Source organism: Myodes glareolus, chromosome 20, assembly GCF_982192425.1.
Source record: "Myodes glareolus chromosome 20, mMyoGla1.1, whole genome shotgun sequence".
In the NCBI taxonomy this organism is placed as follows: Eukaryota; Metazoa; Chordata; class Mammalia; order Rodentia; family Cricetidae; genus Myodes; species Myodes glareolus.
In genome coordinates this window covers 9,575,815-9,603,169 of record NC_142045.1, presented here as the reverse complement: position 1 = coordinate 9,603,169, position 27,355 = coordinate 9,575,815, and the positions used below count along the sequence as shown (strand labels likewise).

General features: G+C 38.1%; 1 protein-coding gene across 6 annotated transcripts in view; it reads right to left on the bottom strand.

The window, feature by feature from the left end:
- Positions 1-11,129, bottom strand: part of Gria2 (glutamate ionotropic receptor AMPA type subunit 2) — a 122,662-nt gene extending 111,533 nt beyond the window's left edge. For 3 of the 6 annotated variants that reach the window (XM_087899439.1, XM_087899437.1, XM_087899438.1), the window contains exons 1-2: positions 10,584-11,127; positions 9,920-10,060 (exon numbers count right to left, since the gene is read on the bottom strand). In XM_087899439.1, the coding sequence (XP_087755565.1) occupies positions 9,920-10,060; positions 10,584-10,671 (229 nt within the window). In that variant the 5' untranslated portion in view covers positions 10,672-11,127. Of the gene's footprint in view, positions 1-9,919; positions 10,061-10,583 lie in introns of all 6 variants that reach the window. The other 3 variants (XM_087899443.1, XM_087899441.1, XM_087899442.1) reach the window with 2 other exon arrangements.
- Positions 11,130-27,355: the final 16,226 nt, after the last annotated feature.

Genomic DNA, 27,355 nt, shown 5'->3' with positions numbered 1-27,355 from the left:
AGACAATTTTAATGTAATTTATTTAGTAAGAGAAAGACGAGAAATTGATAATATTCCTGTTTTTGCAAAGGGTTGAGACATCTTAATCTTATGATATATACTAAGAATATGGATTTTTAATATTGTGATGTGTGATATATAATATAGGGATGGGGACAGTCCTCAGTGTCACCAACTCTAATTTGTGATCTCTCTCATCTAATAATAATCTGCCCTTTATTTAAAGTGGTTCCTGGGGTTGATTTTCTTATTTTTCATTGCTGCCAAGTAGCATTTGTTCTGCTTGTGTATCCAAGCTCTATGAAAAAATATCAATACAACATTTTGTGTTTCTAATTAGCAAGTGAGCATCAAAGAGATTCACTACAGGAAGTAATAATAAAACTTTATTATTTTGTGTATATTTTAGACCAAATTCAGCCGTTGAGGTTTTTGAATGAATCTTCAAAGCAGCCCTGTAATGAATGCTCTCCTTGTACAGAAATGGAAACTGAGACACCATCAAGCAACTTGTTTCAGGCACAGAACACGAATGCATTTCCAAGTGTACCTGTGTCTTAAGTTGTGAGGTAAACAAACTAGTGTTTATTACTTAATTATCATGGAAGAAACCCTTTCACATTTTTGTTTAAGATGTTACCCTTGACTTACTTCTCAGATAGAAACCTCAAGATATAATGAACTTTTCTTGCAAATAATTAAAATAATATGCTTTCTTGATAACTCTTGAATTGTAGTTTATAATCCTAAAATATTCTCTGTCTATATAAAATATCTGTAAGGACATATAAACTAAATAATAAAACTTTGAAAAAGAATGAGTTAAATTATGAATTTTGAAATAACTCAGAGGCTGTAAAGCAGTCATCATCATTCACATAAATTAAAAGACTGGAATTTATCATTTTGCAAAATGTCAAATACATTCCACAGAAAGAAGATAATGTTAGTGAAGAAAAATTTAGATATAACAAAAATGTATTTATCAAGAACAGCTAATGAATCTGTCTCTCTGACACACACTCTCTCTCACACACACATGCACACATAAATATATTTCTAAACACACCACTTTTCTTTGTCAGTCTCACATACAAAGAAGTACTATTACAGAAACTATTTCTGTGATAATTGGATTACTGCAAACAAATAGCCCCATTAAATACATGTAATTCCCAGAAAATAACAGACACAAAACTCTTGATAATTACGTCTACATTGTTTCAAATTACCCCTGAGAAATTCTATTTAACAATGTCTCCAGAGTGACCAAATTCTCCCTATAATGTAATCTTATTTTTCATAATGAAATTATTCATTGTATTCTCCTAAAAACTCTCCCTCAAAAAATTTTCTCAAAGTTGGTTTTGTAGCAGTAGAACATCATCTTAATCCTACTACTTCAGAGGCTGAGTCAGGAGGATGTCAAATTTGAGGACAGTCTGGACTTATTATCAAGACAGTGACTTTAATAAAATAATAATTTTTAATGACTCAAAATCTTGGAGAATTATCAACAATTTTTTAAAACATTCTTATGACGTTAGGATTCTAAGTTTTAGGAAAATGATTTAAAATAAATTTCCATTTAAACATTTTCATTGTTAAATTTTGTAATTATTTAAAATTTAAAATACCCTTGTTTATTTATTAGTTAGATTGCTGTTCAGTGAATGTTAATAAACAGAACCACCTCATTAGTGTCAACACAAACTGAAATTTAGACGGTTTCTGGTTCTTTTGAGATAAACCCCACTGTCATTTATCAACCAGCTGTGGAATGTCTGCACCTGACAAGCCCATGATGCCACATTGCCTGAGATATGATTAAAAACTTTTCTGTTGCTATGGTATCTCCAATTTTCAAGGTCATATTTTTCCCATCCAAAGCACCTCACGCTGTGCTTTTCTGAAGAGGTATAACCACTCCCTCCCTTGCCTTATTTTCCTTCTGGACATAGTATGTCATTATTGTGTTATATCAAAATTAGTATTGCAATCATAATTCATGCTTTTGGAGAAGTTCAAGGCCAGTACAGATGATTCATCATGGAAAAGTCCCAAGTGAAGCACACATCAAATCAAAGTAAGGGTTAAAGTAACCACAGAGGGAGGGAAGGAAGAAATGCAGAGAGTTCATCCCTACAGCCCTGCCTGGTAACCAAGTTCTAGTGCACTGAGGTTTGTCTCCTTTCTCATCGTGATCTAGGTTTCTGCACTTTAAATTTGGTATTTGTAATATACATCAGAAGACATATTTATTGCTCTGGAAATGTTTGTTTCATTCTGACTATACTACTCACCTATAAGAAATGAAATCAATATAATCACATGGTTGATGTTGTCCCTGCCACAATGGAAGTCACACCAGAGGAATCAGAACAGATACTAAATTAGAAAGAGAACTCTGGCAAAGGGTTAATTCAGCCAAAAAAAAATATTGGGCTAAAAAAAAACTTATCTAATATCAAATTATATTATCCAAACTTCCATGCTGAACATAGAAATGAATGATGCATTCTTTATTTGTTTATGTAAGTGAAGAATTATATAATAAATATATATAATTTTTATTTAAACCCACAGGTAGCTTTTGGGTTGTTTAAACCTACTTGTCTCATGTCAATCAGTAAAATCCATGTATTTAGAAAGATTAGACTAAATATTTATAGTACAGGGATATTTTCTGAGGCTTGCTGAGATTTTAAATAGAGTAACAGTATCAGAGACTCACAAAAGAAGTGCCACACATTTGAAAGCAATCTTAACAAAGAGAGGAAAGCACCATAACATGAAGGTGCCCTATTCACATTACATTAGGCAGAAAAAATTTAGAATATGCCTCAGTCCTACCTAGTTTGTGCTCATATTTTGAATATTGAAATAACTACAAAGAACAAAGAATTTAATGGTGTGTAGGGCTAAATAGATTGCACAAGACTAAAAATTAAATTTCTGAAGAAGACTCCAAACAGTAAAAATAATAAAAATATGCATTGTTTTGACATAGAGATGACATATTTTTAGACTTCAAGGTATAGAAACATTAAAATATCTTAAGAAAATTTTTATCTTTAAATCTCTTTTAAAAATTACCCTAGTTTTTCCCCAGCTGTAGTGGTTATACTCACCTGGAGACAATTATAAATTTTATCATACTAAATTGTAAAACAGCCCTTAGGTTTAATCTGTACATTAGAAGTAAACACTTTAGACTGTTTGTCTAATTAATATGCTAATGTGAAAAATGAAATACAACAGTAAGTTAATATACACAAAAGAAATATCAATATAAATAAAATAAGAAAAATCAAAATAACTAGAAGCTATCTCAAATATAAACTATATGCACAAAGAAAACAAAAAGTCATATCCACAAAGTGACCACAATATACTCACACAGGTACACACACACACACACACACACACACACACACACACACACAGCTAATAGAGTAATTGGTCTAAAACAAGAAATTATTCCCATAATATCTCATTTCTAGATGTTTTCTAAATGGTACAATTTTTTTAATTCTGAACATTTAACTAAATTTTTTCACTAAAAGAAAGAACACAAAAATTATTCTGTGTAAGAACATAGATATTATAGGAGAAAGAGTTAATGAGATAATGTAAGAATAGCATCCATTTTCTTGAAAATTACTAAACCCTGTCTCAAAAAACTTTGCATTTGCATGAAACTTAAATAATGATCACTTTTGAAATATTATCTTTGAGCTCAAAAATCTCAATTTCCCATTTCCTGAAAGGGACACAACATTATAAGAGGTTCGATAATTATTAAACTTACTGGAGATAATATCAGAAATTTTATCTAAAAATTGTTAGTAAAAATCCTTAATTTTTCAACTGAATTCATAGAAAGAACCAGTATAAGAAAAAATAATAATATTTATTGAGCGACCTATAAACCCCAGTCAATGCTCATCTCTAATACAAGATTAAAAGAAGAGAGAGAGAGAGAGAGAGAGAGAGAGAGAGAGAGAGAGAGAGAGAGAGAGAAAACAAGAACAGTTCCTCATCTTAATTTAGAGTCAATGCCCTTTGTAGAATGTCCCCTGCGATTAGCTGTGTCTGCCGAGCTTTCTTATAGTGTCTGAAACACTGAACTAATTAGCCAATAGCTGCTCTTGCCCTTACAGCTGTCAAGACTACAGGTAGTTAGAAAGTTGGAAGGGCTTCTTACTCCCTAGAAGCCAGAGGACCAGAGAGCTGAATGAATCAGCATCCAGTTGTCACGGTCCCAGTGCAGTGACCTGGCCCTTCACAGGGTAGCTGTGAAACAGAAAAGCTCTCTGAGGCTTGAGTCAGCAGACTGAAGCAGCTAGGTATCAAATGGGAATCAATACAGATGCATGGTACAGTTTCACGCCATGATTTTTTTTTACATATTTATTCTCTGTCAGCCGCCCCAAATATGTCTATTTTGATCAATTACAATCTTATTTCTGGAAATTCCTTTGAAAAGTAAAGTACAAAAGTTTCAATACCAGCAATTCAATAATAAATTAATTATTCTGATATAAATAGGCTACTTCTTTCATCTAATGTTTTAGTTGGATAAAATAGTACTTAAAAGACCAATAATGTGTTGTTCCTAGTTTATGTTCATTTTATTCATACCATAATTTCTTACCATAACAGCATCCAAGTTAGTTCTGGTTTCTTTAAAATCTTTCATATTAAATTTAATGATGCTGTTTTTGTATATTTCTCAAGGCAAATAGATATATGTGATAGTCTGAGTAACTAATTACTATGTACATCCTATAATTAAAATTATATATACACACATATGTCCCAAACACACAGGATTCCTTCTAGGTATAGTGTAATAAAGGCTAGTAAACATTAAACAATTTGATGAACACAGATATACAATCTCAATAATGCAGGACTAAAATCCGGTGATAGAAAAGACACCTCAGAACCAATTTCTTGTAAAATTAAGGCTTAAAATCTAACACACACACACACACACACACACACACACACACACACGCACACACATATGCATGCACACATGTGTGTAGGTGCATGTAAAATGATTTTAGAGTTCTTTCTTTTAAGAGATTTTCTAATTCAGGCAATTCCTAAGTGTCTTTGTGAATCAAGTTTACAAAATATAAAGAATTTTCTTTTTGAAAAATAAGCTCCAAAGCAATCTATTTCTTAAAGCAGGCACCGAATGCTGTTTCCGAGCACAGCATTTCCGTTAGTTATTCCCATTTATATTTTGTTTACATCCTTTTCTGTTTCTCTAAGTAGATTCATCTCTGGGGTCTTGGAAGGTACTCAGTGTGTGCAGCAGGTCTGTGGAGAACAATTTTTTCTCCAACATCTCCATCTGCTGGCTTAGAGAAAAAGTAAAATTTCAATTGCTATTTCTTTAAAGGTGATTTTTAATTTTTTAAAAAATGTATGCTGCTTTATAGTTAAAATATAAAATTCTTAAATTATTGCAGCTATACAAATGCTTATTTACCATAATCATTCATTAAGATAAATAAAAACAGATTATTATGTGTTAATTTAATATTTACTCTTTAATCCCCAAACCCTGGGAGATAAGATAGTCATGTGTATAACCTATTTAGAAAGTTTCTCTTTTAATGTTTTTCTAATTATTGCCACATTAAATTTAGCTAAATTTTACTAAACTCATAATATCTAATTCTTCCCTAAAAATCCCTGTTGTTTTTGTTAGCTATAGAAGTAACAAAATCAACTTATTATTTCCTCTACATCGAGATTTTCTAATATCAAGATGAATTGTTTGTGGCGAATTGCTAGAGTCCCTTTCCATGCACACACTGATCCACTCTGACAAGACTTCAGAGGCTGCTCCCTAAAAAAAGCATAGCATTTCCAAGGCTTCAAAACCTTTACAAAGACCACTGACATCAATGATCAGAAAACAACTGCAATTTGGAACACGTTTTCTGACCACTGAAAGGCACTGGGGACATGGTGCTGGATGAATGAATGAATGAATGAATGAATGAATGACTTTGGAGGGACCTCACTCCTTCCAACCCCTGCTCAGATGATAATCTCAATTTTCTCTCCTCTTTTCACCTTTGCATTTTCTTATAGCAAAGGCCTGTTTAAACATTCATTTGAAAGATTATCTTAGTACCACTTCTAGACAAAAGGAAAGGAAAGAAACGGGGAAAAGAAAGGAAGGGTGTGGGGAAAAGAAAGGAAGGGTGTGAAAAAGAAAGAAAGTGACAGAGAGGGAGAGGAAGGGAAGTGGAAGGGAAGGAGGGAGGAGGAGGAGGAGGCAAGGATGGAGGGAAGGAGGAAAGAAGGAAAGAAAACGAAAAAAAACACCCACAGCTACTGGGAATCTGTCTTGATCTCCTCTGGTATCCATGGAAACCAATGGGAACAAACAGGTACTTCCACTATCCTTCTGTGACTGAAAGGTGTGGGAGCTGAGTGCAGCAGAGCTATTCCTGATCAGAATAAGATGACTTCCTTTCCTTTAACTCAAACCATCCTGAAGACTTAGATCTTTAACACCATGTCAGCCTCAACATTCCTACGTCCACCCACCTCACACAGTTCAGTTGCTAAGCAGATCCTTTTCTCCATCAAAACGGCACCACTAAATGCTAACATTTTGCTTTCTTGACAAATGCATTCAATGGTGTTGGTTATTCTTTTTGCATTGACTAAGATAAAGAATAAGGTAGTGCAGAAGCAGCAATGCATGATACATGTAACACATTGGCATTAGAGACCTCCTTAGGGTTCTGGAGAAAATGGGGACAAGACATTTTGATCTTATTTGTCCATGTCCCTAAAGCTGTTGCATCCTTCCTATGAAGGAACCTGATTAAATACAGCACGCCAGCAAACAGTCTGTATTGGAGTAAAATCCAGAGCAGAATTTTCATGATCATGTTGAGCCTCATACATCCGACAGCAGAGATTCCTATTTATTTAACCGTGGAAGTCATGGTTGTGTGCTTGCACTTCATACATACTCCTCCTATCTCCTTTCCCTTTAAAGGGTTAGTTTTACAATTTCTGTTGTCTTTAACAAAAAAAGGGGGGGAAGAAAATAAAGGAAAAAAAAGAAAAATGTTGAAAATATTGCAGGTTTTGAAATTTTTAAAGGGATAAAATGAATTTTAAAATATGTAAATTGACTTTGTTTGCTCCACTTGTCAATGCGGATTCTAGAAAATTCTGTCTACAGAACTTGGTTTCTGTAATTGTGCCATACGAGTTGTATGTAGCAGTCAGGAAGCTCGCAGCACGGGGGTCACAAAAGTCAAGGTTCTAGATCCTCCCAGTGCTGTCTTTCTACTTGATCCTCCATGTTGTTTTGGTGCCTGGTATAACGATCTGTCTGTAGGGAAGTCTTATGATCTGGGAAAGGACATTTTAAAATTGTTGCTTCGTTTTATTTTTTTTTAAGAAAAAGAAGAAATATATAGAAAAAATAAGACTTGAGTATACTGGATTCTCAGAACTATATGGTCAGATATATGAAATTCAGTAGTTAAATGAAAATCGTGCATTTGTTCCATGTGTATGTACTCTTATCACATCTTATTTCAATTCAATTCATTCTAGAAATAAACCCACTTAACAACATTGGACCTGAGGTACACACCACACAAACTACAATCTCTGACCCTTAAAGAACCCCAGGAGAGTGGCTTAACACCTGTTGGAATTGAGAAACATTAATTTAGTTTGTGGATGTATCTGTTATTTTCCCAATAAGTTTGCCTCTTGATTTTACCAATATTCAGCTTTCTGATTATTAACTATTTTCACAATGTCTTGTCAGTATCTCAGAATCTATGTACACACCTGCTTTGCAATAGGATGTGTCATGATGCTGTGTTAAAATGCTCAACACACGGGCATGTCAAAACTGCAACTCATAAAAAACACACACTTCTTGATAAAACACAAACAACCTGATTCAGTAGATCCATCGGTCAAATATGGACCCCTTCGACATTTGCTTAAACAGTTTCTTTGCAATTGCTATGTAATAACATGTATTAAATTGTGATACCCTTCTATGATATTCTACTACATTTTAATTATTTATTCACTTATTTATTTGGAGGGGGGCATGTTGAGATCAGAAGACAACTTTCAGGTGTCATTTGTCTCCTCTGGTGTCAGGTGCCGAGGGAGTAAACTCAGGTTCTCAGGCTTAATGAAAAAAAAATACAAAACCGCTTTTATCCACTGAGCTACCTGGCGTCCCTGCTATGAGCAAATCCTTCTTCTATCATTTCTATCCGGAACTCTATTTCTCTGTCGTTTCTGTTTCTATCGCTATGTGCCTTTCTTTAATATTAACATTTTAGGAGAACTATCTTCTTAAGTTGATCCTTCAGAAAAGCTAGAATTCTGGTCAAGTAAATGACTACAATCACATTACCCTAAGCTACTATTTATTTATTTATTTCCACTTATCCATGGACAGGAGTTGTGACCTGGCCTGCTAATGTCCCCGGTGTTACAACGCTAAAGCTCAGAATACATGACAGGCTTCTCAGGGGGAGGTGGGTGGGATGGTAACCCGCTGCGGGACTACTGATTTGGGCATTTCCTCTGGTGATTTTCCGCTCTGTCTGTTACATGGGAGTTAAAGTGGGAGGTGAGCCACCTGCAAACCTTCCCCAAATTGATATCTATGGAATAGGAGCTGAGAACATCAAGGCAGGAAACATCTGCCAGCCTGGAGGCCGGAAATGGTGGCGGCTGGGAGCATGCAGGATGCTGCCTCAGCGCAGGGACCCGGCCGCCGGCCTCGGGCGACCTCGCACTTGCCGGACCACTGGGCTCGGATCATTCTGCCCAGAAGCTTTGCCAGAACATCCCCGCGAGTTCCCGAGCCCTGCGCAGAGGACAGGGGCTGATACTGAGAACTGCAAAGGGTAAAATGGCTGATCTGCGACTTCTTCAGATTTTAAAACTCAGCCGGATGCAATCGCTTCCGAGTCATCCTCATTCTCCAGTCGCCTTTGCCCAAGCCTGAAAACCTGGAACAAAGCACGCGCGGCCAGCAAGTGCTCTCACCATCCTGGGTTCCATTTAAGCAGGAGCTTAAGTGAGTTGAGAACGGACCTAGCTTCTGGTTCTCGCCTTCCTCATCCCCATTCTGCTGGCGACCTGGTTGTGGTTTGTATCCCCCAAGCTGGCAGACATCCATCACCATCCTCATCCCCCACTGCCTGCATCCTCATCCCTTCTGGGTCCCTATCCGCTTAGCATCCCTTCCCCTCCTGTTCACACCAACCCAGTCAGGGCCTGCGTCAGCCTCGTGCCCGCGCCCCTCGGGTGGGCGTTATGTAACAGCCCTGGTCCCAACTCCACAACCATTGTAACAACTTGTCCCATGCAATAGAAGGACGTGGTGCTCACGGAGACTGCAGGTCGGAGCTGCCCTGCCAGGCTACAGAACTAAGGCAGTCCCCCCATGGGATCTGTCCAACAGTCCCACAGCACGCCCTGGGGAACAACGTGTTCTCTGTTGGTAGGATGCCAATAGGCGCACAAGAGAGAAGGGGTGGGAGAGTCTCTTTGGAGGCTCCAGAATCAAGCAAGAACCCCCCCTAAACCCGAGAAAGACCGGTAGGAGTCCAACCCCCACCCAACTTCTTAGTGCGCACACTGGTACACTGTTCAGTGCCTTTCTTCCCCTCTCCACTGCCTGCCGGCCAGTGGGGGTCCCCAAGATTACAGTCACCTTCTTTCTGCACCCTCACACGCACGCGCGTGTGCAGTCACTCCCACCCACACATGACATGCCAGCAATACACACACACACACACACACACACACACACCATCCCACACTCGCATTCAGTAGCTTGCTTTCCCTGTGCAGCACTGAAAATACATGAATATTCATTACTTACAAGCATTGGTGACTGCGAAACTGTTGGCTACCTCCAAATTGTCGATATGGGGTGTCAGTCTGAACTCCGAAGTGGAAAACTGAACCATCCCTACCCGAAATGCACTGTATTCTTGATCAGCGCCCCTTGGAAATAGCCCCCCTGCAAAGAATAAACAGCAAGCAAGAGAACCATGTCAGAGCCCTGGAGAGATAAGAGTGGAGCCGCTAGCATCCAGCAACCCTAGAGCCTTTTATTCACGCTACCCGCTGGGATCAACACAATCACTGAGTTGGGCAGCAAGCATTGGACATCCAAAAGGTGTTCAACGCGCCTAGACACGGAGGAGAGTCTGAGGGCCAGAAATGTTCTCCCTCTTCTTAATTGCAAGCTTTGCGTTTGTATCCCCCAGAAAATCTGAGCACTCTACAAGATGCCTTCAAGGCAGAAGTAACGCAGTCCGGGGGTCAGAAATGAGCAGATCTTTCCCTCTATTGTGTCCAAATGCATAATCATTTCTTTTTGCTTCAGCCTAAGAAAATCATGTATATTCTAGGTAGTTTAAATCTGGAATGCAGTCAAGGTATGACATAAGTCTACATGACATGAATTAATTTGCCCACTGTGAACAAAGATTACCAACAAATTATGCACAATTCAAAGGCATAACAAAAAAGGTACCTACCTATCTGTATGCTGTTAGAAGACACACCAAAAATCAGTCCCCATAAAACAGGAGAAAGGAGGACAGAAATATGCATAATCTTTTGCATTTCCAAGAAAAGTAGAGCATCCACAAAATACCCCCTCTTTTCCCTTTTCCTCCTTTTCCTTCTTTTGCCGTTTTCCTTAACAAATTAGATCCTCTGCATTTTGAGATCGAAATTGAGCAAGGAGCTGCTAAAAACACGAAGTGGAGGCAGAAGAATCCTTATTTCCTGGGTCTTGCTGGTGGCTGTTGATGCCTGGCGTCCTGTACCCTCTCCTGAAGTCCCGAGGACTGGCTGAATGCAGTTTTCAGCTGAGCTGCCGCTGTGGTCCCGGTGTCTGGGAATATTCAGCACCCTCCCATGCGCTCACACAATCACCCTCTTTCGAGCTCTCTTCTCCTTCTCTCCTCTCTCTCACACGCGCGCGCGCACACATACACACACATACACACACACATACACACACACACGCACACACACACACAGAGGAAAGTCACAGAGAGGAGCAGGCAGTCCCCGGCGCGCGTGCGCGACTCGTGGCAGGCGGCGGGATCGCGCACCCACCCCTCCCCCGCACAATGCCCCGCACCCCGCACAGCCCTGGCAGCTCCTGCGAGGTGCCTGCCGTGAAAGCGCGGCTCAAAACAGGGCAGCCTGGTGTCTCTTAGAGACCTCCAGTCTCGCGCATCTGAATTTTAGCACCGAGGACAGCGCTTCTGTCTGCGCCTTGGGGCTGAGGTTGCAGGGCTTTCGGTAGCCGCAGAGAAGCTCCAGCCAGATCCAAAGGCTGCAAAACTGATTTCCGGTTGCTATGCCTAGGAAACCGAACTGCTAATTGCTGTTGGCGGTGGCGCTTTCTTCCGTCGGGCCCTGTTGTTTTACATTAAACAAAACGATTATGATTTGATCGCCTGAAAATCCACTTAGCGATATCGACACACTGTCTTCTGCGTTACCCGATCCAGCTAAGAGGCAAAGGAAATACTCCCCTAAGAGAAGATTGCCAAAATTGTGAACTTTAGCTTTATATGATGTAGACATAATCCTGGGGAAACCCCAAATTCTATCCTTAACTATAAGAGATGAAAAAAAATGTGTCTGGATTGAACCTTTGAAGGATTTTGTGTGGAAACATATCTTTGGAGTATGTCCTTTGGGGTTGTGGTATGATTTGTTCAAGCCACACTGCCTGGGGATTGCTCTTGTACTTCAGTGCTGACTCCCTCCTACTGTAGGGTCATGTAGACTTGGTTCTTAGATGTCCTTTCTTTATATGGATTGAAAGGAATCGTAGTTTCCTGGGAGGGGAAAAAAATAGACGAAGCTAGTCTAGAAAGACTGCGAGGCTGCAAAACCTTTCCAGACACTTAGTTCCACAGAGGATACCCCATCACGTTTTGGGTTTAAGTTAAAAAGGTAAGCATTACATCATGAAAAGAGGTTACCTCACTACAGCAAGCCTGCTTGAGCCGCTGGGAAATAAAGAACAGGCTAGAAATTAAAGTTTGTGGGAAGGAGATCGGTAGAGAGTACTGGAGATTGTATACGCCTGTGAAATTCATGATCAAGATCCTACTGCGTGCCAAGCCAGTACCTGCTGCTCACAAGTCTGTCTGCTGCCTCAGGAATTGAACAAATTGTATGTGTTCTGTTTTACATAGAGAAGTAAAGACTCAGTTCGAAAATACTGTTGCCAGGAGACTGCAGCCGACAACATCGGAGGAGGAGTCCACCGATGGTCCAAAGTGCATGAGAGTTCTTCGCGGATAGATCTTGTAGACAAAATGTGACTTTAATATCACACACGGTGGTATTCCCTGACCGCATTAATGCACACTTTTCCCTTGATCACACTGGACTTCAAATTTTCCATTTATTAAAATATATTTTTAATAAAAGACACATCGCCAGCATAAAAATGAGAAGGGATGAATGAAAGCAAGAAGCACGGTGATCCCTGCGGCCCTTTAAACCCTGTAAGCTTGTGATTTCATTATGATCTCTCCCACTCTCTCTCTTGTTCTCACTCTTTCTCGGCCGCTCTGTCTCTTTGTGTCTTCATCTGTCTGTCTCTCTCCTTCTGTGTGTATGTGTTCCTAAGGCAAAAGTGTGGAACGTATATAAAATTTACTGAGCTTCCATACCATAGGTGAAAATACCATCTTTCTGTAAACAACAATTTCTTTCACATGTGAATCAAAAACTCCATGAAAATATTAAGTCAGTCCTCTGAATAAAAAGAGATGAAGCATAAGAGAAAGTCAATGAGAATAAACTTGTAGGCAGAACAAAAATTATAACTATCCCAACGTGTTACATAAAGAAAAATAAAATTTCATACACGCTTTCATTTCTACTTCCAGTGCCAAACACAGGAGTTGTTTGACGTTTATAAACTAGAGGAGCGTGTCAAGAGATAGAGCAAATAAAGAATCTCTTCAGTCACATTCTTCTTTTGCTTGCCATTCAATATTTTCCACCAAAGCATCTTGAGTCTCATCCAAAGTGCTTTGGAATGGTGAAATGGGAGTTGGAAATAACGGGAACACAGCTGAAGTGCGCGGTGGGGGGGGGGAGGGGATTGCAATATGTCACGTGTCTCTGAAGCAAATTAAAATTAAAAAGAAAAGGCTTTTCAAAAACTGCTTTTATCTTAACCTCTTTGAAACTCAAGGGCAGATAGGAACTCAAAGTTGACTGGATTATATTCTATATCACGGATTTGCTGAATCGTAGTACATCCTCCCCAGGAAATATGCACAACTGTAGCAAATATTACCTTCTGGTAATAAGCTGCAATTTTAAATACGATCTATAAAATTTTACCAGCCATTATTTGTAATTCAAAAGAAACTGTAGTAATCTGTGTTCATAATTTAGGTAAACAGCTGACCTTCACACACCTACAAACATTTCCTACTAAAATACAGCATAATTATATTTAAATGATCTTCCATGAAGCTTTTCCATACAGCACATTAGGTAGTAAATATTGCTTTTCACCACAGAATGCTAATAGTACAATGAAGTTAAACCGAATGGAATAAATAGTTATACAAATAAATGGAAAAATACTGATGTTTCATTTTCATATTCTAAGATTCACCTTTAAAGTCACAATGCTTTGTGTTTTTGATTACTTAACTTAAACTTATCAATATTGAAATCAATTTTAAATATTGCAAGAAAGTTAAGTAGAGCAGTAAGCTCCAAGGGCCAAGTTGCTCTTTTCTGCCCTCTGCTGTTCATTCCTGGAAACTATGTACCTTAAACATTTTTTCAGCTGCAAAATACCATACAAAAAGAAAAGAAATCATAAAATATTATTTTCCTCATTAATTGTTTCAGTGATAGATTGGTGCTGTTCCTTTTAGCATGTAATAATATTTAAATATAACTTCTTAGTGTGAAAGCTGCAAATAAGAGTTATATATAAATTTGGTAATCTATACCTTAGTCCACCTTTATTTAAATAACAATTTTCTTTTAATTTTTAAAGTAAATTTTCATAAACTATTTAAAGAATTTAAATGTTTGTCAAGTCTTCAGATTTTTATAGTCATATTATGCAATGCAAATAATTTTCATAGTGAAATTTTTCATGTGTGGTGAGAGGGCTAGTGGTAATTTTGAATAGACTGGAATCAAACTGCTGGCTGTATTCCTAGTCAAAAAAAATTGTATTACAAGCACAGGTGATGTAGTTTATACTGATAAAGTCTGACCATGTGGAAATCATCACCCTGAAAGGCTTTGCTGCAAGTCAGCAAAAGAAAAGAATCGGATTGCATTCTGTGCACAGGAAGTGTCTGAAAGACCCGTCACTGCAGATGGAACAGAGTTACGGAAGTCTGATCACAAGACCCCACTTCCTAAGACACCAGAAATAAGTAAAAAAAAAAAAAGAGTCTTGAGGATCTACATATAAAGAGAAATACATTCTGAGGTTCTTTCTCAATCAAGAAAAATATAGTAACATAAATAGTCAGATTTAGGCAATATTGTTCATACAGTTGTTTTGCCATTTTTTTAAATTATTGACCCAGCATTCAGATTCAAGGCTCAAGAATACATATCTAAAATGGGCTTAATAAGCATTGTAAGTGTGCAAGTATCAATATATGTTTGTGTGTGTGCATATGCATATGATATTTAAAGGATAGTGTCCTAAAATAGGAAAACATACTGTTCATTTTAGGTTTAAAGGTTTGGATGACATGAATTTTAATTTTGGCATCTATAGAGAGCAAGGAACTAACTAATTATCTGTCATAATTAATGCTGTAAATAAAAGGATTAAAGTCGTGTGACGAGGAATTGATGAACCCGAAAGCTAAACAAGTGGTCTGTGAAATGTGAGGATGGCAGTACTGATGGATAATCGTGGTTCTGAACTTAACAGGCACAGAAGAGGGAATTTCAACTGAACAATTACCACCATTAGACAGATCTCTGGGCATAGCTGTGTGGCATTACCTTAATTGCTAATTAATGCAAAAGGGCTAAGTCCACACTGAGCAGTGCAATACCTGGGCAGGTGGACCTGATTTGTATAAGAAAGATCACTGAGCAAGCCAGGGAGCAAGCTCAGTAAGAAGCCTCCCTCTGGTGTTTCCTATTTCAAGCACTTTGCTTGACTTCCTCCCTTGCCTTTCTTCAGTGATGGATGGAACAGTAAGCTGAAGTAAATCCTGTCCTCTTGAACTTGCTTTTGTCTATCAGAGAAACAGAAAGCAAACTAACAGTAGTCAAATACCCACAATGCCAACTCTATCTTGGATTTCAAGGGGAGAAACATGTCATCAACTGCTCACACCTGGACTGAGCCAAGCAGCGCTTAGCTATGGAAAGGATAGCACTTTGTCGAGGAAGGCAATTCATAGAGAGCCAATGACATCAGCAAGAACACGGGCACGTGCTGAGAATTACAAGTGGTTCAGTGTTTCTAGGATAAGGAATGTGAGGATAAGGTCCAGAAACAAGCAAGACTTTGGCTTAAATTATATATAGTAAATAAAGATGTATATATCACACATGTATATTTTATAAACATATGTGAATATTTTATATGCATATACAATGTATACATATTTATGCTTTGTATTGCAGGGGAAAGAGACATTCTGTAGATCACAGGGAGATATAAGGTCTTAAGACTTGCTTTTAAGGCTATTTTAGAAGCATTGTTTAAGTAGAAGCCTATTAAATATAGGAAAATGTGGTATGATTCTGTTTTTTGGAAGAGATTACAAGGCACTGAACTAATAGCGTCACAGTAGAGATAGGAAGAAAATGTTGAATTGAAAAATATTTAGGTAGGTGGGCAGTGTTGGCACACACCTTTAATCGCAGCACTTGGGAGGCAGAGGCAGGTGGATCTCTGTGAGTTTGAGGCCAGCCTGGTCTATAGAGCTAGTTCCCGGACAGACAGGGATACATAGAGAAACCCTGTCTCTAAAAACCAAAACACCACCACCACCAACAACAACAGCAACAACAAACTTAGGTAGACCCTTATGAGGTTCTGCCAGTAGACTGTGTGTGATGGAGGTAAAGGTGATGGAGAGATAAAGATGACTCCCATGGAAGCAGCCAGGGCCAAACTGAGCATGGTGTCACCAGTGACTGAGGAAAATGTCGGAAAATCAGAAATGCACACAGAAAGGTGGTGCTTTCCATGGGTCAGAAAGAGTGATGGGAGCTAACACAACAGCAGCAGCAATGGCTCCTGATGCTCGTTTTGCTCTTGGAAAAAGAGGCATCACGTGGAAGCTAACTTGGAGAGTCATTCCTTTATCGTGTTGCATCTGATAGTTTCAACCCATTGAAAAACTGGCCAATAAAGCAACATGAAAGAGCAACAATCATATTATGAAGATAAAAATGAAATGTCGGAAGCTTTAAAATCCTGCCTTTTGTTGATAGACCTGCAGTCATTTCCTCCTCTCATCTTAAATATCTAAGGTTGTACTTGAACATTGGCCCATCGAGCACTTTCTTGTTTTTGGTTTTTGCAAATAGGATGCTAATGATGTTTGTAAGGGCTGCAAAGACAGCTCCGCAGATCAGAGTACATACCGCTCTTGCAGAGGACCTGAGTTCGGGTCTCAGCACCCACATTAGGTGACCCACAACTACTGGTATAACTCCAGCTCAAGGGAATCAGCCATCTTCTTCTGGCCTCGATGGATACCTACACTCAAGTCAATATACCCCTCATACACAAGCATAATCACAAAGATAATAAAATAACTCACAAAAAGAAAATGTTTATGAAACAATCTGAACACTATGTGTGGTACTGACAAGATATAGAATTGCCTAAGACACAAATCTGTGGGTTTGTCTAGGAAAGGGTTTCTAGTTGGGGTAAACTAAGGTGGGAGAATATACCTTAAATGTTCCTAGTGCCAAATCCTGGGCTGGAGCTATAAATTAAATAAAATTTAAACTGCAAAATGAGCACAAACATGCATCTCTCTCTGTTTCCCAAACTGTAAATGCAATGTGACCAGCTGTCACAACCCTCCATGGCCATGACTCCTTCATCATGATGGACTATAATACTAAACGGTGAGCCAAAACAACGCATTCTTCGTTTCGTAGGTGTTTTTTTTGTCTTCATATGCTTTGTCCCTATGATGTGAAAGTAAGTAATATACATGAGTAAATGTTTAACAAATAAATGTTTAATTTAATAAATAAATAAATGAATAGATAATATACACAAAAATGTCTGGTGTTTTATAAAAAGCTTTGCTCATGCTAAAGATCACATTTTTTTTTCATCTCCTTGATCATTCATCTTTCCCAGAAAGCTCAGCATGGTTTTCAACAGCTTTGCTTCCAGATGCTATTGATGTACATGTAATTCTAATTACATTGTATTTCCAAGCTCTCCAATTCTACTATTGTTCCAAAAGACCTCCTTATAAAGCTTTGGTTTTCACTACACACATGACAATTGAGAAGACACGTGTGTCAAGTGGTATTTTTCTATAATATTAATGGAAAAATGGGGTGAGGGTTAACACCAAGTAGCATAAAACCTAGCTGCCACCGATTCTATGTCTATACCTGATTGACGATTTAAATGATAACCACGGACAATAACGTTAGCAAGATGTTAAAGGAAAGGGCTTTGTTATCTGTACTGATCAAACAATACACAGATCTTTTTCCTTGGTGAATCATTTAAAAAGTACTTATGAGTTTAGAAACAACCACACTGAAATCAGGAGGAAGATTTGAGACTCCTTACTATCACCTCATGTATGGCACAATACCACTGAGTCTGGAGTAAAACCCTAGCTCCAGCTTCCTGCTGGCAAGAAAGAGAGCTGGGGCAAATACGATTTCTCCAGGTGCTTGTCAGGTGCCCGGCTTATGTTGGGGAGTACTGGCATGGACTTAGACTTTGTTAGTCTCTTAGGAATGGTAGTGAACAAAGATGATAGTGTAATCAGCTTTGGAACTTCACATGGGGAGAACAAACGGTGAAATTCCTTCACCTCAGGGAGGCCAATACATAGCCAACATTCCAACTCCTTCAGTTGCTGTGGGGGAAATGGCTCCGATCTCATCGACTGGTGAACAGATGACCGAGAAAACTAGAACTTTGTGAATTCTATGAACAAAGTCAATAGTCTGGGGTAATATAAAGGATCAAAAGCTTAATGAATCTTTGACCAGGTTTATTGGTGAAATTTTACCTTGTACACAACCAGGTGTATTGGTGATAATTTACCACGTACACAAATAACCAGGTTTATTGGTGAGATTTTACCTTGTACACAGACAACCAGGTTTATTGGTGATAATTTACCATGTACACAGACAACCAGGTTTATTGGTGAGATTTTTTACCATGTGCACACACAACCAGATTGATTGGTTAGATTTTACCATGTACATGGCTAATCAGAGGAACCTGGGGGAGATTATTTTAAAAAAAAAAATACACAAATGCCACTTAAAAGGGCAATTAAAAACATGAAGTGGAAAACAAACATAATCCAAACAAAAGAAGAGTATAAAACAGTGAAAACTGTCGAAGTAGAAGGGAAATACATAAGTAACTCACAAATGATGAAAAATAGCAGTTGTAAAAGTGCCTGAGATCAGAAAATCACTGTCAAAATGAGAATTTTAACTGAAACAGAAAATGGGAAAGGAGATAGTCTGGAAACCAATAAAAGAGTAAGTGAGTTGTAAGAATCTAGTGGAGGTAGGAACAGTGAGCGAACAAAAAAAGGAAGGTTACTTCAGAAGTCATTTCAAGTTACCCATGAGAGGACAAAAGGAAGAAGAATGTAAAAGAATGAAGATGGATTAAGACCTCTTGGGAAAGAATCAAGAGAAACTTTCTCTGGCAGCCAGGTGAGGAAAGTCAAGGAAGACGTAAACCAGGAACCTCAGTATGAAACATAATTCTTGAAATCTTCCCAGGTCTCAGAAAGGAAACTGAGATTCAAACACAAAAAGGTCAAGAAAACATAAATAAAAAATTCAAAAGAACACCTAGGCAAGTTATATACAAATTTTCAAAACCCAGAGAAAAAGCAAAGTTTTAAAAACTAAATAATAAAATAAAACTGCTGTGTAAAGGGAACTCTACAAGACCATTTGTGTACTATTCAGCATAGATGTTATAACCATAAATAAGTGGAATGATATTCTCACATAGATAAAGGGGAAAAGAAAGGAAAAATAAACCAATTAACCACTACCACTTTTCTACTTAGACTGTATCTCATAAAGGAGAGTATTTTACTTCTTGAAAAAAATATGGCTGATGCAGTATTAGTTACCTTTTTTAATCAATAAAATAAAGTCTTCAATTTGGAAGAAATGAACCGTCAATAGCACTCATAGATCTGTGTTTAGCCCCGTTGTAATCAGAGAGCTCCCTCCTGCAGATGATGGAAGCAGACGCAAAGACCCACAAGCAAACATTAGGCAAAGTTTGGTGAACCCTGCAGAAGAAAGGAACAAGGAATTCTAAGAGCCAGAGGGATGGAGAATACCAGAAGAACTTGGCCCACAGAATCAAATAAGCAGGGCTCTTTCCATCTAACAGAGACGGAAGCAACAGTCACAGAGTCTGCACAAGTTTACCCTACATCCTCCATGGATATGCTGTGGTTGTAGAGCTTGGGGTGCTTGTGGAACTCCTAAGAGTGGAGTGAGGATGTCTTTGACTCTTTTGACTGCTCTTGGGGCCCTTTCTCCTCCTACTGGGTTTACTTGTGCAGCTGTGAGGGTTTGTGCCTTTGTCTTATTTGCTTTTATGGTGTGTTTGATTGATATCACTGGCAAGTCTGTTCTTTTCTGAAAGGAAAGGGAGATGCAGTGAATCTGGTGGAGAGGGGAGGGGAGGTGGATGGGAGAGGAGAGGGAAACCTGAGAGAAATGAAAGCAGAGGAGGTTGTGTATGTGATGTACTTTATGAGGGAATAAATAAAAGAAAAAATAATAAAATATAAATAAGCCCTAAATAGCAATGAAAATAAAACTGATTGGCAAAGGTAAATATGTAAATAAATACAAAATATTCTTGTAATAGCAATATAATTTTTAACATAAATATAAAGATAAGCTACTAACTATAGTAAATGTGCTAAGAGATTCAGAGCATCAATGCAAATTTTGATATCAGCAATATGAAATGGGGAGAGATACAAGTGCAGTTTTTATGGACAATTATAATTGTTATCATCTTAGTATGTACATAGTGCACTAGATAATTTTTTACAATTCTCATGATAACCCTAAGGAAAATATCCAAGAAATTGAGTTACTAGCCAAAGTATATCAATCAAGTAAACATAGAGGAAAATAAAAGGAAAGATTTTTTTTTAGAAAATTGTAAGACATGTAAAAATATTACAAAATATAAGCAAACTTCTCTAGGAAAAACAACATTAGAGGTAAGCATATTATGCTTATTAATAGAGAAGTGTGGAGTGGCTGAATATATTAAAGCATAGAGTACTCATACTCTAAGCACTTATTTTAGACTTAAAAACACACAAAGCCTGAGGTTAAAGCATGAATGTAATATATAAAAATAGAGAAGAGGAGGAAGGGAACATAGCTGGGGTTGTGAAGAAACTGAACACTTGAATATTGTCAACAGGAAAGTAAATGATGCTGTCCTTATGAGAAACAGTGTGGAACTTTCTCAACAAACCAAAGTAGAACAATAACCTCCTTTGGATCTATAGCCAGAAAAATAATAGAGTCAGTATCTCAAAGAAATAACACTCTCTGTTTACTGTAACTATGCTGATAATAGAAAAGTTATAAAGTTATAAGAAAACAAGTGACAGATGAATGAATAAAAACGGCACAGACACACAATGAAATAGCATCCTGCTTTTAATAAGTAAAAATGGAACCTAAACGCAAGAAGAGTGGGTAGCCGCTAAGGTCACATGTCATAAAGTATGTTATCTATAACAGAGACCAAATACTGCATTCTTCTACCAATCTGAGGGATTCTCAGATATTCCAGCATGTAGAAGCACAGAGTAGAATGGTGTACCACAGAAGCTCAGGGTGTGGAAAATGGAGACATTGTTATAACTCTGTAGTCTAAACTATCCAAAGTAAGTTATTTCTAGAGATTGGATGTGCAACATTGTCCCTCGAGCCAATGACACAGAGTTGTGTAACTCAGAAAGTTAAAATGTTTTGTCTCCTTTGTTCTGGTGTAGGAAGTCCTTCTGTCTAGGTTTTGCTTTTATAGGTTAATGAATAAAGCTGCTTTCAGCAAATGGCTCAATAGAGTAAAACCAGGCTGAAAGAGATAGAGAGAGAGTAAGCAGAGACAGTGAGATGCCATGGAGTCACAAGAGAACAAAGATGTGCTCCACCAGCTAGAATCCTGCTGGTAGGCCACAAGCCTCGTGGTAAAATTTAAAATAATAGGAATGGGTTAGTATAAAATATAAGAGCTAGCTAGAAATACGTTTGAGTATTCCAAGTCGTGATTTAAATAATATAGTTTCTGTGTGATTATTTTGAGTCAGGGCGGTCAGAAATGAACTAACAGCATCCATCAATGTTGATTGGTGTACCAATGTATGTTGACTACAACCACACAAAACCTGAGAAAACTTAAAAAGAAATTCTAGACACAAAAGAACAGAGTTAAGTACAGCTTTTTGGTAACAGCATCTTCTTGGGTGGGCTCTTTTTGCTAGAAGCAAGCAGAGGTGATGTGCAATTCTTTTAAGAGAAGGCTTCCTGACTCAGTGGTAGCAGCAAAACCTTCACGTGTTCTTTAAAAGGGCTTCCTAGTTCATGCTAATTGCACAAACAACTCTGACTCTTTCTGGAGGTCTGGCTACAGAGCATTTAAATGGGGTCTGTAGAAGTATGCTGCAAGTTACTTGGTGGTAGCATTGGCCAACTACTTGCCACAGTTGTGGTAGTAAGCATGGTTCTCTTCCAGCAGTCCCTGAGCTGGTGTTAATGGTACCTCCTCTGCCAAACTGAAAGACAGAGAGAGGCAGTGCCAGCATCCAGGGCTGACAAAACCATAATGCTTACCCTAGAGTTCTCTTGGTCAGAAAATAACTACAGATATACCATAAAGACAGATTCAGATCAAAACAGACCTCTAAATCAGTCACAGTGGTGGATAAATATATGTAGGCTTGGGAGAGAGAAGAAAAGGAGTATAGAGAGCTATAAAAAGAAGTAAACTATTTTAAAAAACCAGTCTTTAAAGATATAGAGTACAGACAGTCATAGATTAAAAATATGTTTAATCATAGACTATTTGGTCATAGAAGAAAAATAAGTTGCATAAAGATGGAAAATACACAGAGAGTCTGGATTATATATATTGTTGTGTTTTCTTTGAAATTTTTGACTGTGAAGGGGCTAAAGACAAAGACACATTTCATTGTATGGGCTGCTAAGCTAAACAAATGTATGTTTTAAAGGTATTTTGACTTCAAAATTTGGGTCTAAGGATTTGTTGTTCTGAAAATGAGGTTCTGCTTTTGTTTCCACAGAAGATGAGAACCTGTGGATTCCTTTCAGACTAATGTGGTTTGATGGACCAAGACCTCCAAAAGATTGCCATGAACACCCCCCCAAAATTATTTTGCCCAACAAAAAGCAGGAAGTAGTTTGGAGAGAAGTATGCCCAAATTCCCAAACATTGTTTATAAATATTTGTTTACATTTAAAGGGAGATATGCTATTGAGATGTATACTTTGCATTGGTATGGATCTTGGTTTATTTATACAAATTTATGTCAATTTTGTTATATATATATATATATTTCTGTTCTTGATTAAGATATTGTGTTCATACAGCTCATTTAAAGATGTAATGTATAATTAAGAAATGTAGATTAATAAATAATCATCTATAATGGTGAAGCTTGTAGTCATGTTGGTTGGGTTTTCTGGGTATATAGAGATATATTTCAGTTAGATATGTATTTTTCAAGTCTTTCAGAGACCTTCAGAATATAGCATTGGAAATGTTTTAAGAACTTAGGATTTTTCATGACTGTAAGACACATGTGCTCCTAGCAGCACCATTATACATCAAGAGGATGATGGGCATTGAAGTGGATCCTCCTCATGATCCTCTCCTACAACAGCCAATATCTTTCACATTCATTGCCAAGTAAAGGTCTGTGTAGATGTCATCTACTTTGAATTATTAGTAACACACACACACACACACACACATACACACACACATAATCATCTGTACACAATCCCAGCCTGAACTATCAGGAGACCAGGAACTGTACTGTGAATCAGGGTATATGAGAGAGACTAGGTCTGCAGGAAAATGCACTTAGGCCGTCTTCTAATGTGATTTATTTTCTGTCATACACACAAGCAAATTTTCAGCTCCACATATATGATTTCCATTTTGCAGGAATACTTCTGTGCATGTCTAATTTTATGGTCCACTGAATAGAGTAATATCTGTTTTCTATGGATCAAAGATCATTTTGCAGAAGCTTTTGGTATCACTGGAGAAAAGCTCAGTATACAACAAGGCCCAGAAACTACTTTTGAAATGGATCCATGCTGTCAGTTGAGTTCCATCCTAACTAAACACTACATTCTTTTGCTTTGACTCCAAATATCAGTCTTATAGAGTGTCTAAGGAATATAACTAAACATATATATACATATATATGCACCTGTGTATATATACATTATATATATGTATTGTAATGTATTTTGCACCATAAAGTAGCTTGCCTTATAAGCATCAAATCTTGGATTCAGTTCCCTCCAATGAACAAACAATAAAAGAAAATAAATGTTTTCATTTTGACTCCACAGATTAGGAAGGCCTGAGCAACATACTTGGACTGTTGCCTGGAGACAGTTTTGTGGGGTCAGTTACCCTTCATCTATGACCTAAAGTACAAGTTTTTCTGACTTCCTGGATGTTTTCTATATTGCTTTGTTCATAGCCAAGCAATCTTAGCTTATTAGGTAGAAATAACCCATGATTGGTGAGCCTAGCCTTTAACGGTTGAGTCATGAGAAATGGCTCAGTGGTTAAGAGCACTGCCTGCTCCTCCAAAGGTCCTGAATTCAGTTCCCAGAAACCACATGATGGCTCACAAGATCTGGTGCCCTCTTGAGGAAGAGAGCTGATCAATCGTCCTCATCAAGCTATACCACGAAACCCAATGTGGGCGAATGCAACAGAACCGCTATACGGGTTACCCATGAATGCTTCAGCATTGCCAGGGTGGCATAAATTTCATTCATTTTTTTTCACCCATGATCGAGGATATAGAAAAATAAGACAAATTCCTATATATATGAAAAAAGGCTTACCAAGAGTTGCTTCCTTCCCTGTTGGGTTAAGTACAGCTAGAGTCAGCTGTCCCTGACTGCCAAGCAGTTTATCTACTATGCTCAGCCCCATATACTTTTACAAAGGCTTTTAAGGGGATTCCAACTTCTTGTATAGTTATCCAAATGGACATGGTGTCATCAAAAAAATGCACCGACTTAACCCTGTGCCAGGTCAGTCTTCATTCCTCTCTTTGTGAATGAATACAACTGTTACAAGGGAGGGATATTATAGAGGGGAATAACTGGTTGACTTTTGGAAATCAATTTTGTTTTTTTATTTATTTATTTGAGTAAGAGGTTTTCTCAAAAAGTTGAAGGATTAACTTCTGCTTGAGCAGAACTTTGAGGGAATTTGGTGTTCCAGAGTGCTCAGACTCATGTAGGCCTTTATAACACCTTTATTATATTTATTACAGTTCCACTCCTTAACACTGCTGTAGCTAAACTAGAAATACATAGCAGAACATGTTATTGGTACTACAAAATTTGGTTACCTAAAGTCCACATGTCACAAATTCCTTGCTGCAACAGGTCAGGAAGAACCACTTCCTAATGATGTGTTCATAAGATTTAACTTCCCATTTCTGCAACCTGGTCCTCAAACCAGAAAATAAGTTTAACACCACCAACGTTTGAATCCATTACTACTTTTTTTTTTTTAACAATTACAAGTAGTGTGATATCTCTCCAGTTTCTCTCCATAATGAAATGAAAATGCTTTTAGCCGTCATAATGCCAGCATCTGACAATAATAATTATCTTGCTTCCATCACTCCTTTCTGCAAAAGCTCATTTGGTGATGTTTAACTGCAAGAGCATTCGGTCCTGAAACTTGCCACGCCGCTTCTTATCTCAGAGCCACCATGGTACCACCTGTCCTGTATCTGGATTAGTGGAGAAACAGGCAGCACATTCCAGCAGGATGACGTGGGCATGCCTTGTTTACAAAGCTCTTGGATTGACGACGTCCTTAGAGTGAGTTTTATCATGCAGCAGAACTGATGTTATTCTTAGGCCAAGAAATAAGTCAAGCTGCTGAATACAGGAAGAGTCATACAAGGGGTGTCACCTGGAAAAATGCAATGCTCCTTGGCTGCATGGCTAGGATTGTTTGAGGGCCTTCTTAGGAAGAAATTCTGGCCCCTGACTTTCTTCTTGCCCAAATATACAGGCTGCTGGTTAAAGTCAGCTGAGGGCATCAACAACCAAGGTCGCTCATACAGGTCAGCTGCTGAGAGCTTAGATCTCTTTGTAGAGAAGAGATAATGAACAAGAGGATTACGTGGAAATTCATCCAGGTCGTATTGGCCTTCTCTTTTAAAACACTAATCAAAGTTCAGATAAATGTTGAGATAAGAGATAAACTTCTGGGTAACCATCAGGAATCAGGATGCATAACAAGTCTGGTATGCCTAGGATTTACTCATTATCAGTGGTTCCTGTGTAAATTGCTTGGTTGTTTGACTTTGTAAGCACTGCTGAAGGAAAGGCAAAGAAAGAAAGGAGGGCGTGGAATCTACCTTCCCTGGATCTACCCATCAAACCTTTACAGAGCAAGGCAGATATGACCCATACATTACAAGAATCTGTATATGATAGTATGGAAGGTTCTAGTGTTTGGATGTTTGTCCTCACAGATCTGCTGATACTATGATGAGACAATGTCAGAATGGCAAGGCAAGAAATTTGACTCTACTTCAGCAGCTTCAGTTTTAACATGGTCAGGGGGTGGGGAGTGGAGACTTTATAAACTACAAAAATGTTCTCATATTTATCAGAGGCAAGAGGCAGAGATAGTATGGCCAGGAAAGGCTTTGTAGCCATTGGCTAGTTTGGAAGGAATCAAGATTATAAAATCTTGGAGAAGCCAGAGACGCAAATCTCAAGACTCATAGCAAAGGGACTGCAAATAGGAAGTGCGCTGTGTATTTGGAGGGCATAACAGCTTAGTGAACATTTAAGATTATTATTAAAATTGCTCACCGGGGGTTGAAAAGTTTGTCTCCTAGTAAAGCGACTTGTCTCATAAGCATGGGGTCTTGGATTCAGCCCCCATCCCAAAAAACATATAACAAAGGAAAATAAAAATTTCTCATTTTGGTCCCAGAGATTGGGAAGGTCGGAGCAATGTACTTAGACTGTTGCTTGGAGAGAGTTTCATGGGGTCAGTTACCCTTCATCCATGACCTAAAGTACAAGTCTTTCTAATGTTTGGAATGTTTTCTATGTTGCTTTGTTCATCGTCAAGCAGTCTTAGCTTATTAGGTAGAAATCACCCACGATTGGTGATGTAGACAAATAAGACCAATGCCCATTTACTAGGAATTCCCATTGTTTTTGGTACAGGTCAAGAGTATGTATAAAAAAAATCTGTATATTGAATTTTCTGCTGGAATATATAACAGATAATTTGCATGGAAACTTTCGTTGTTTTTGGGTTTTTTCAGATAATGCTTTCCTGTATTAACCCTGGCTTCCCTTGAACTCACTTTATAGACCAGGGTGGCCTGGAACTCAGAGATCACCACCTGCCTCTGCTTTCTGAGTGCTGGGATTTGAGGTGTTTACCACCATGCCTTGCCAGAAATAAATCTCTAATGGAAATGTTTCTTAAGGGTTTATAAAAGAATCAAGCCAAATACAATAAGAGTAAAGACATAATATTCAAAAATTTAGACAGAAATGTTCTATTTCTAATAAGGATCTTATATGTATATGTGGGGTATTTGCATACCCATGTATTTGTGCATGTGTGCAGGTGTGTGTTGAAACCAGAAATCAAAGTCATAAGTCCTTCTTTACTCTTCTCTACCTTATTTTCCGAAACAGGGTCTCTCCCTGCTTCCAGGGAGCTGAAGAGACAAGCCTCCAGGCCTTACAGTGTCAAGCT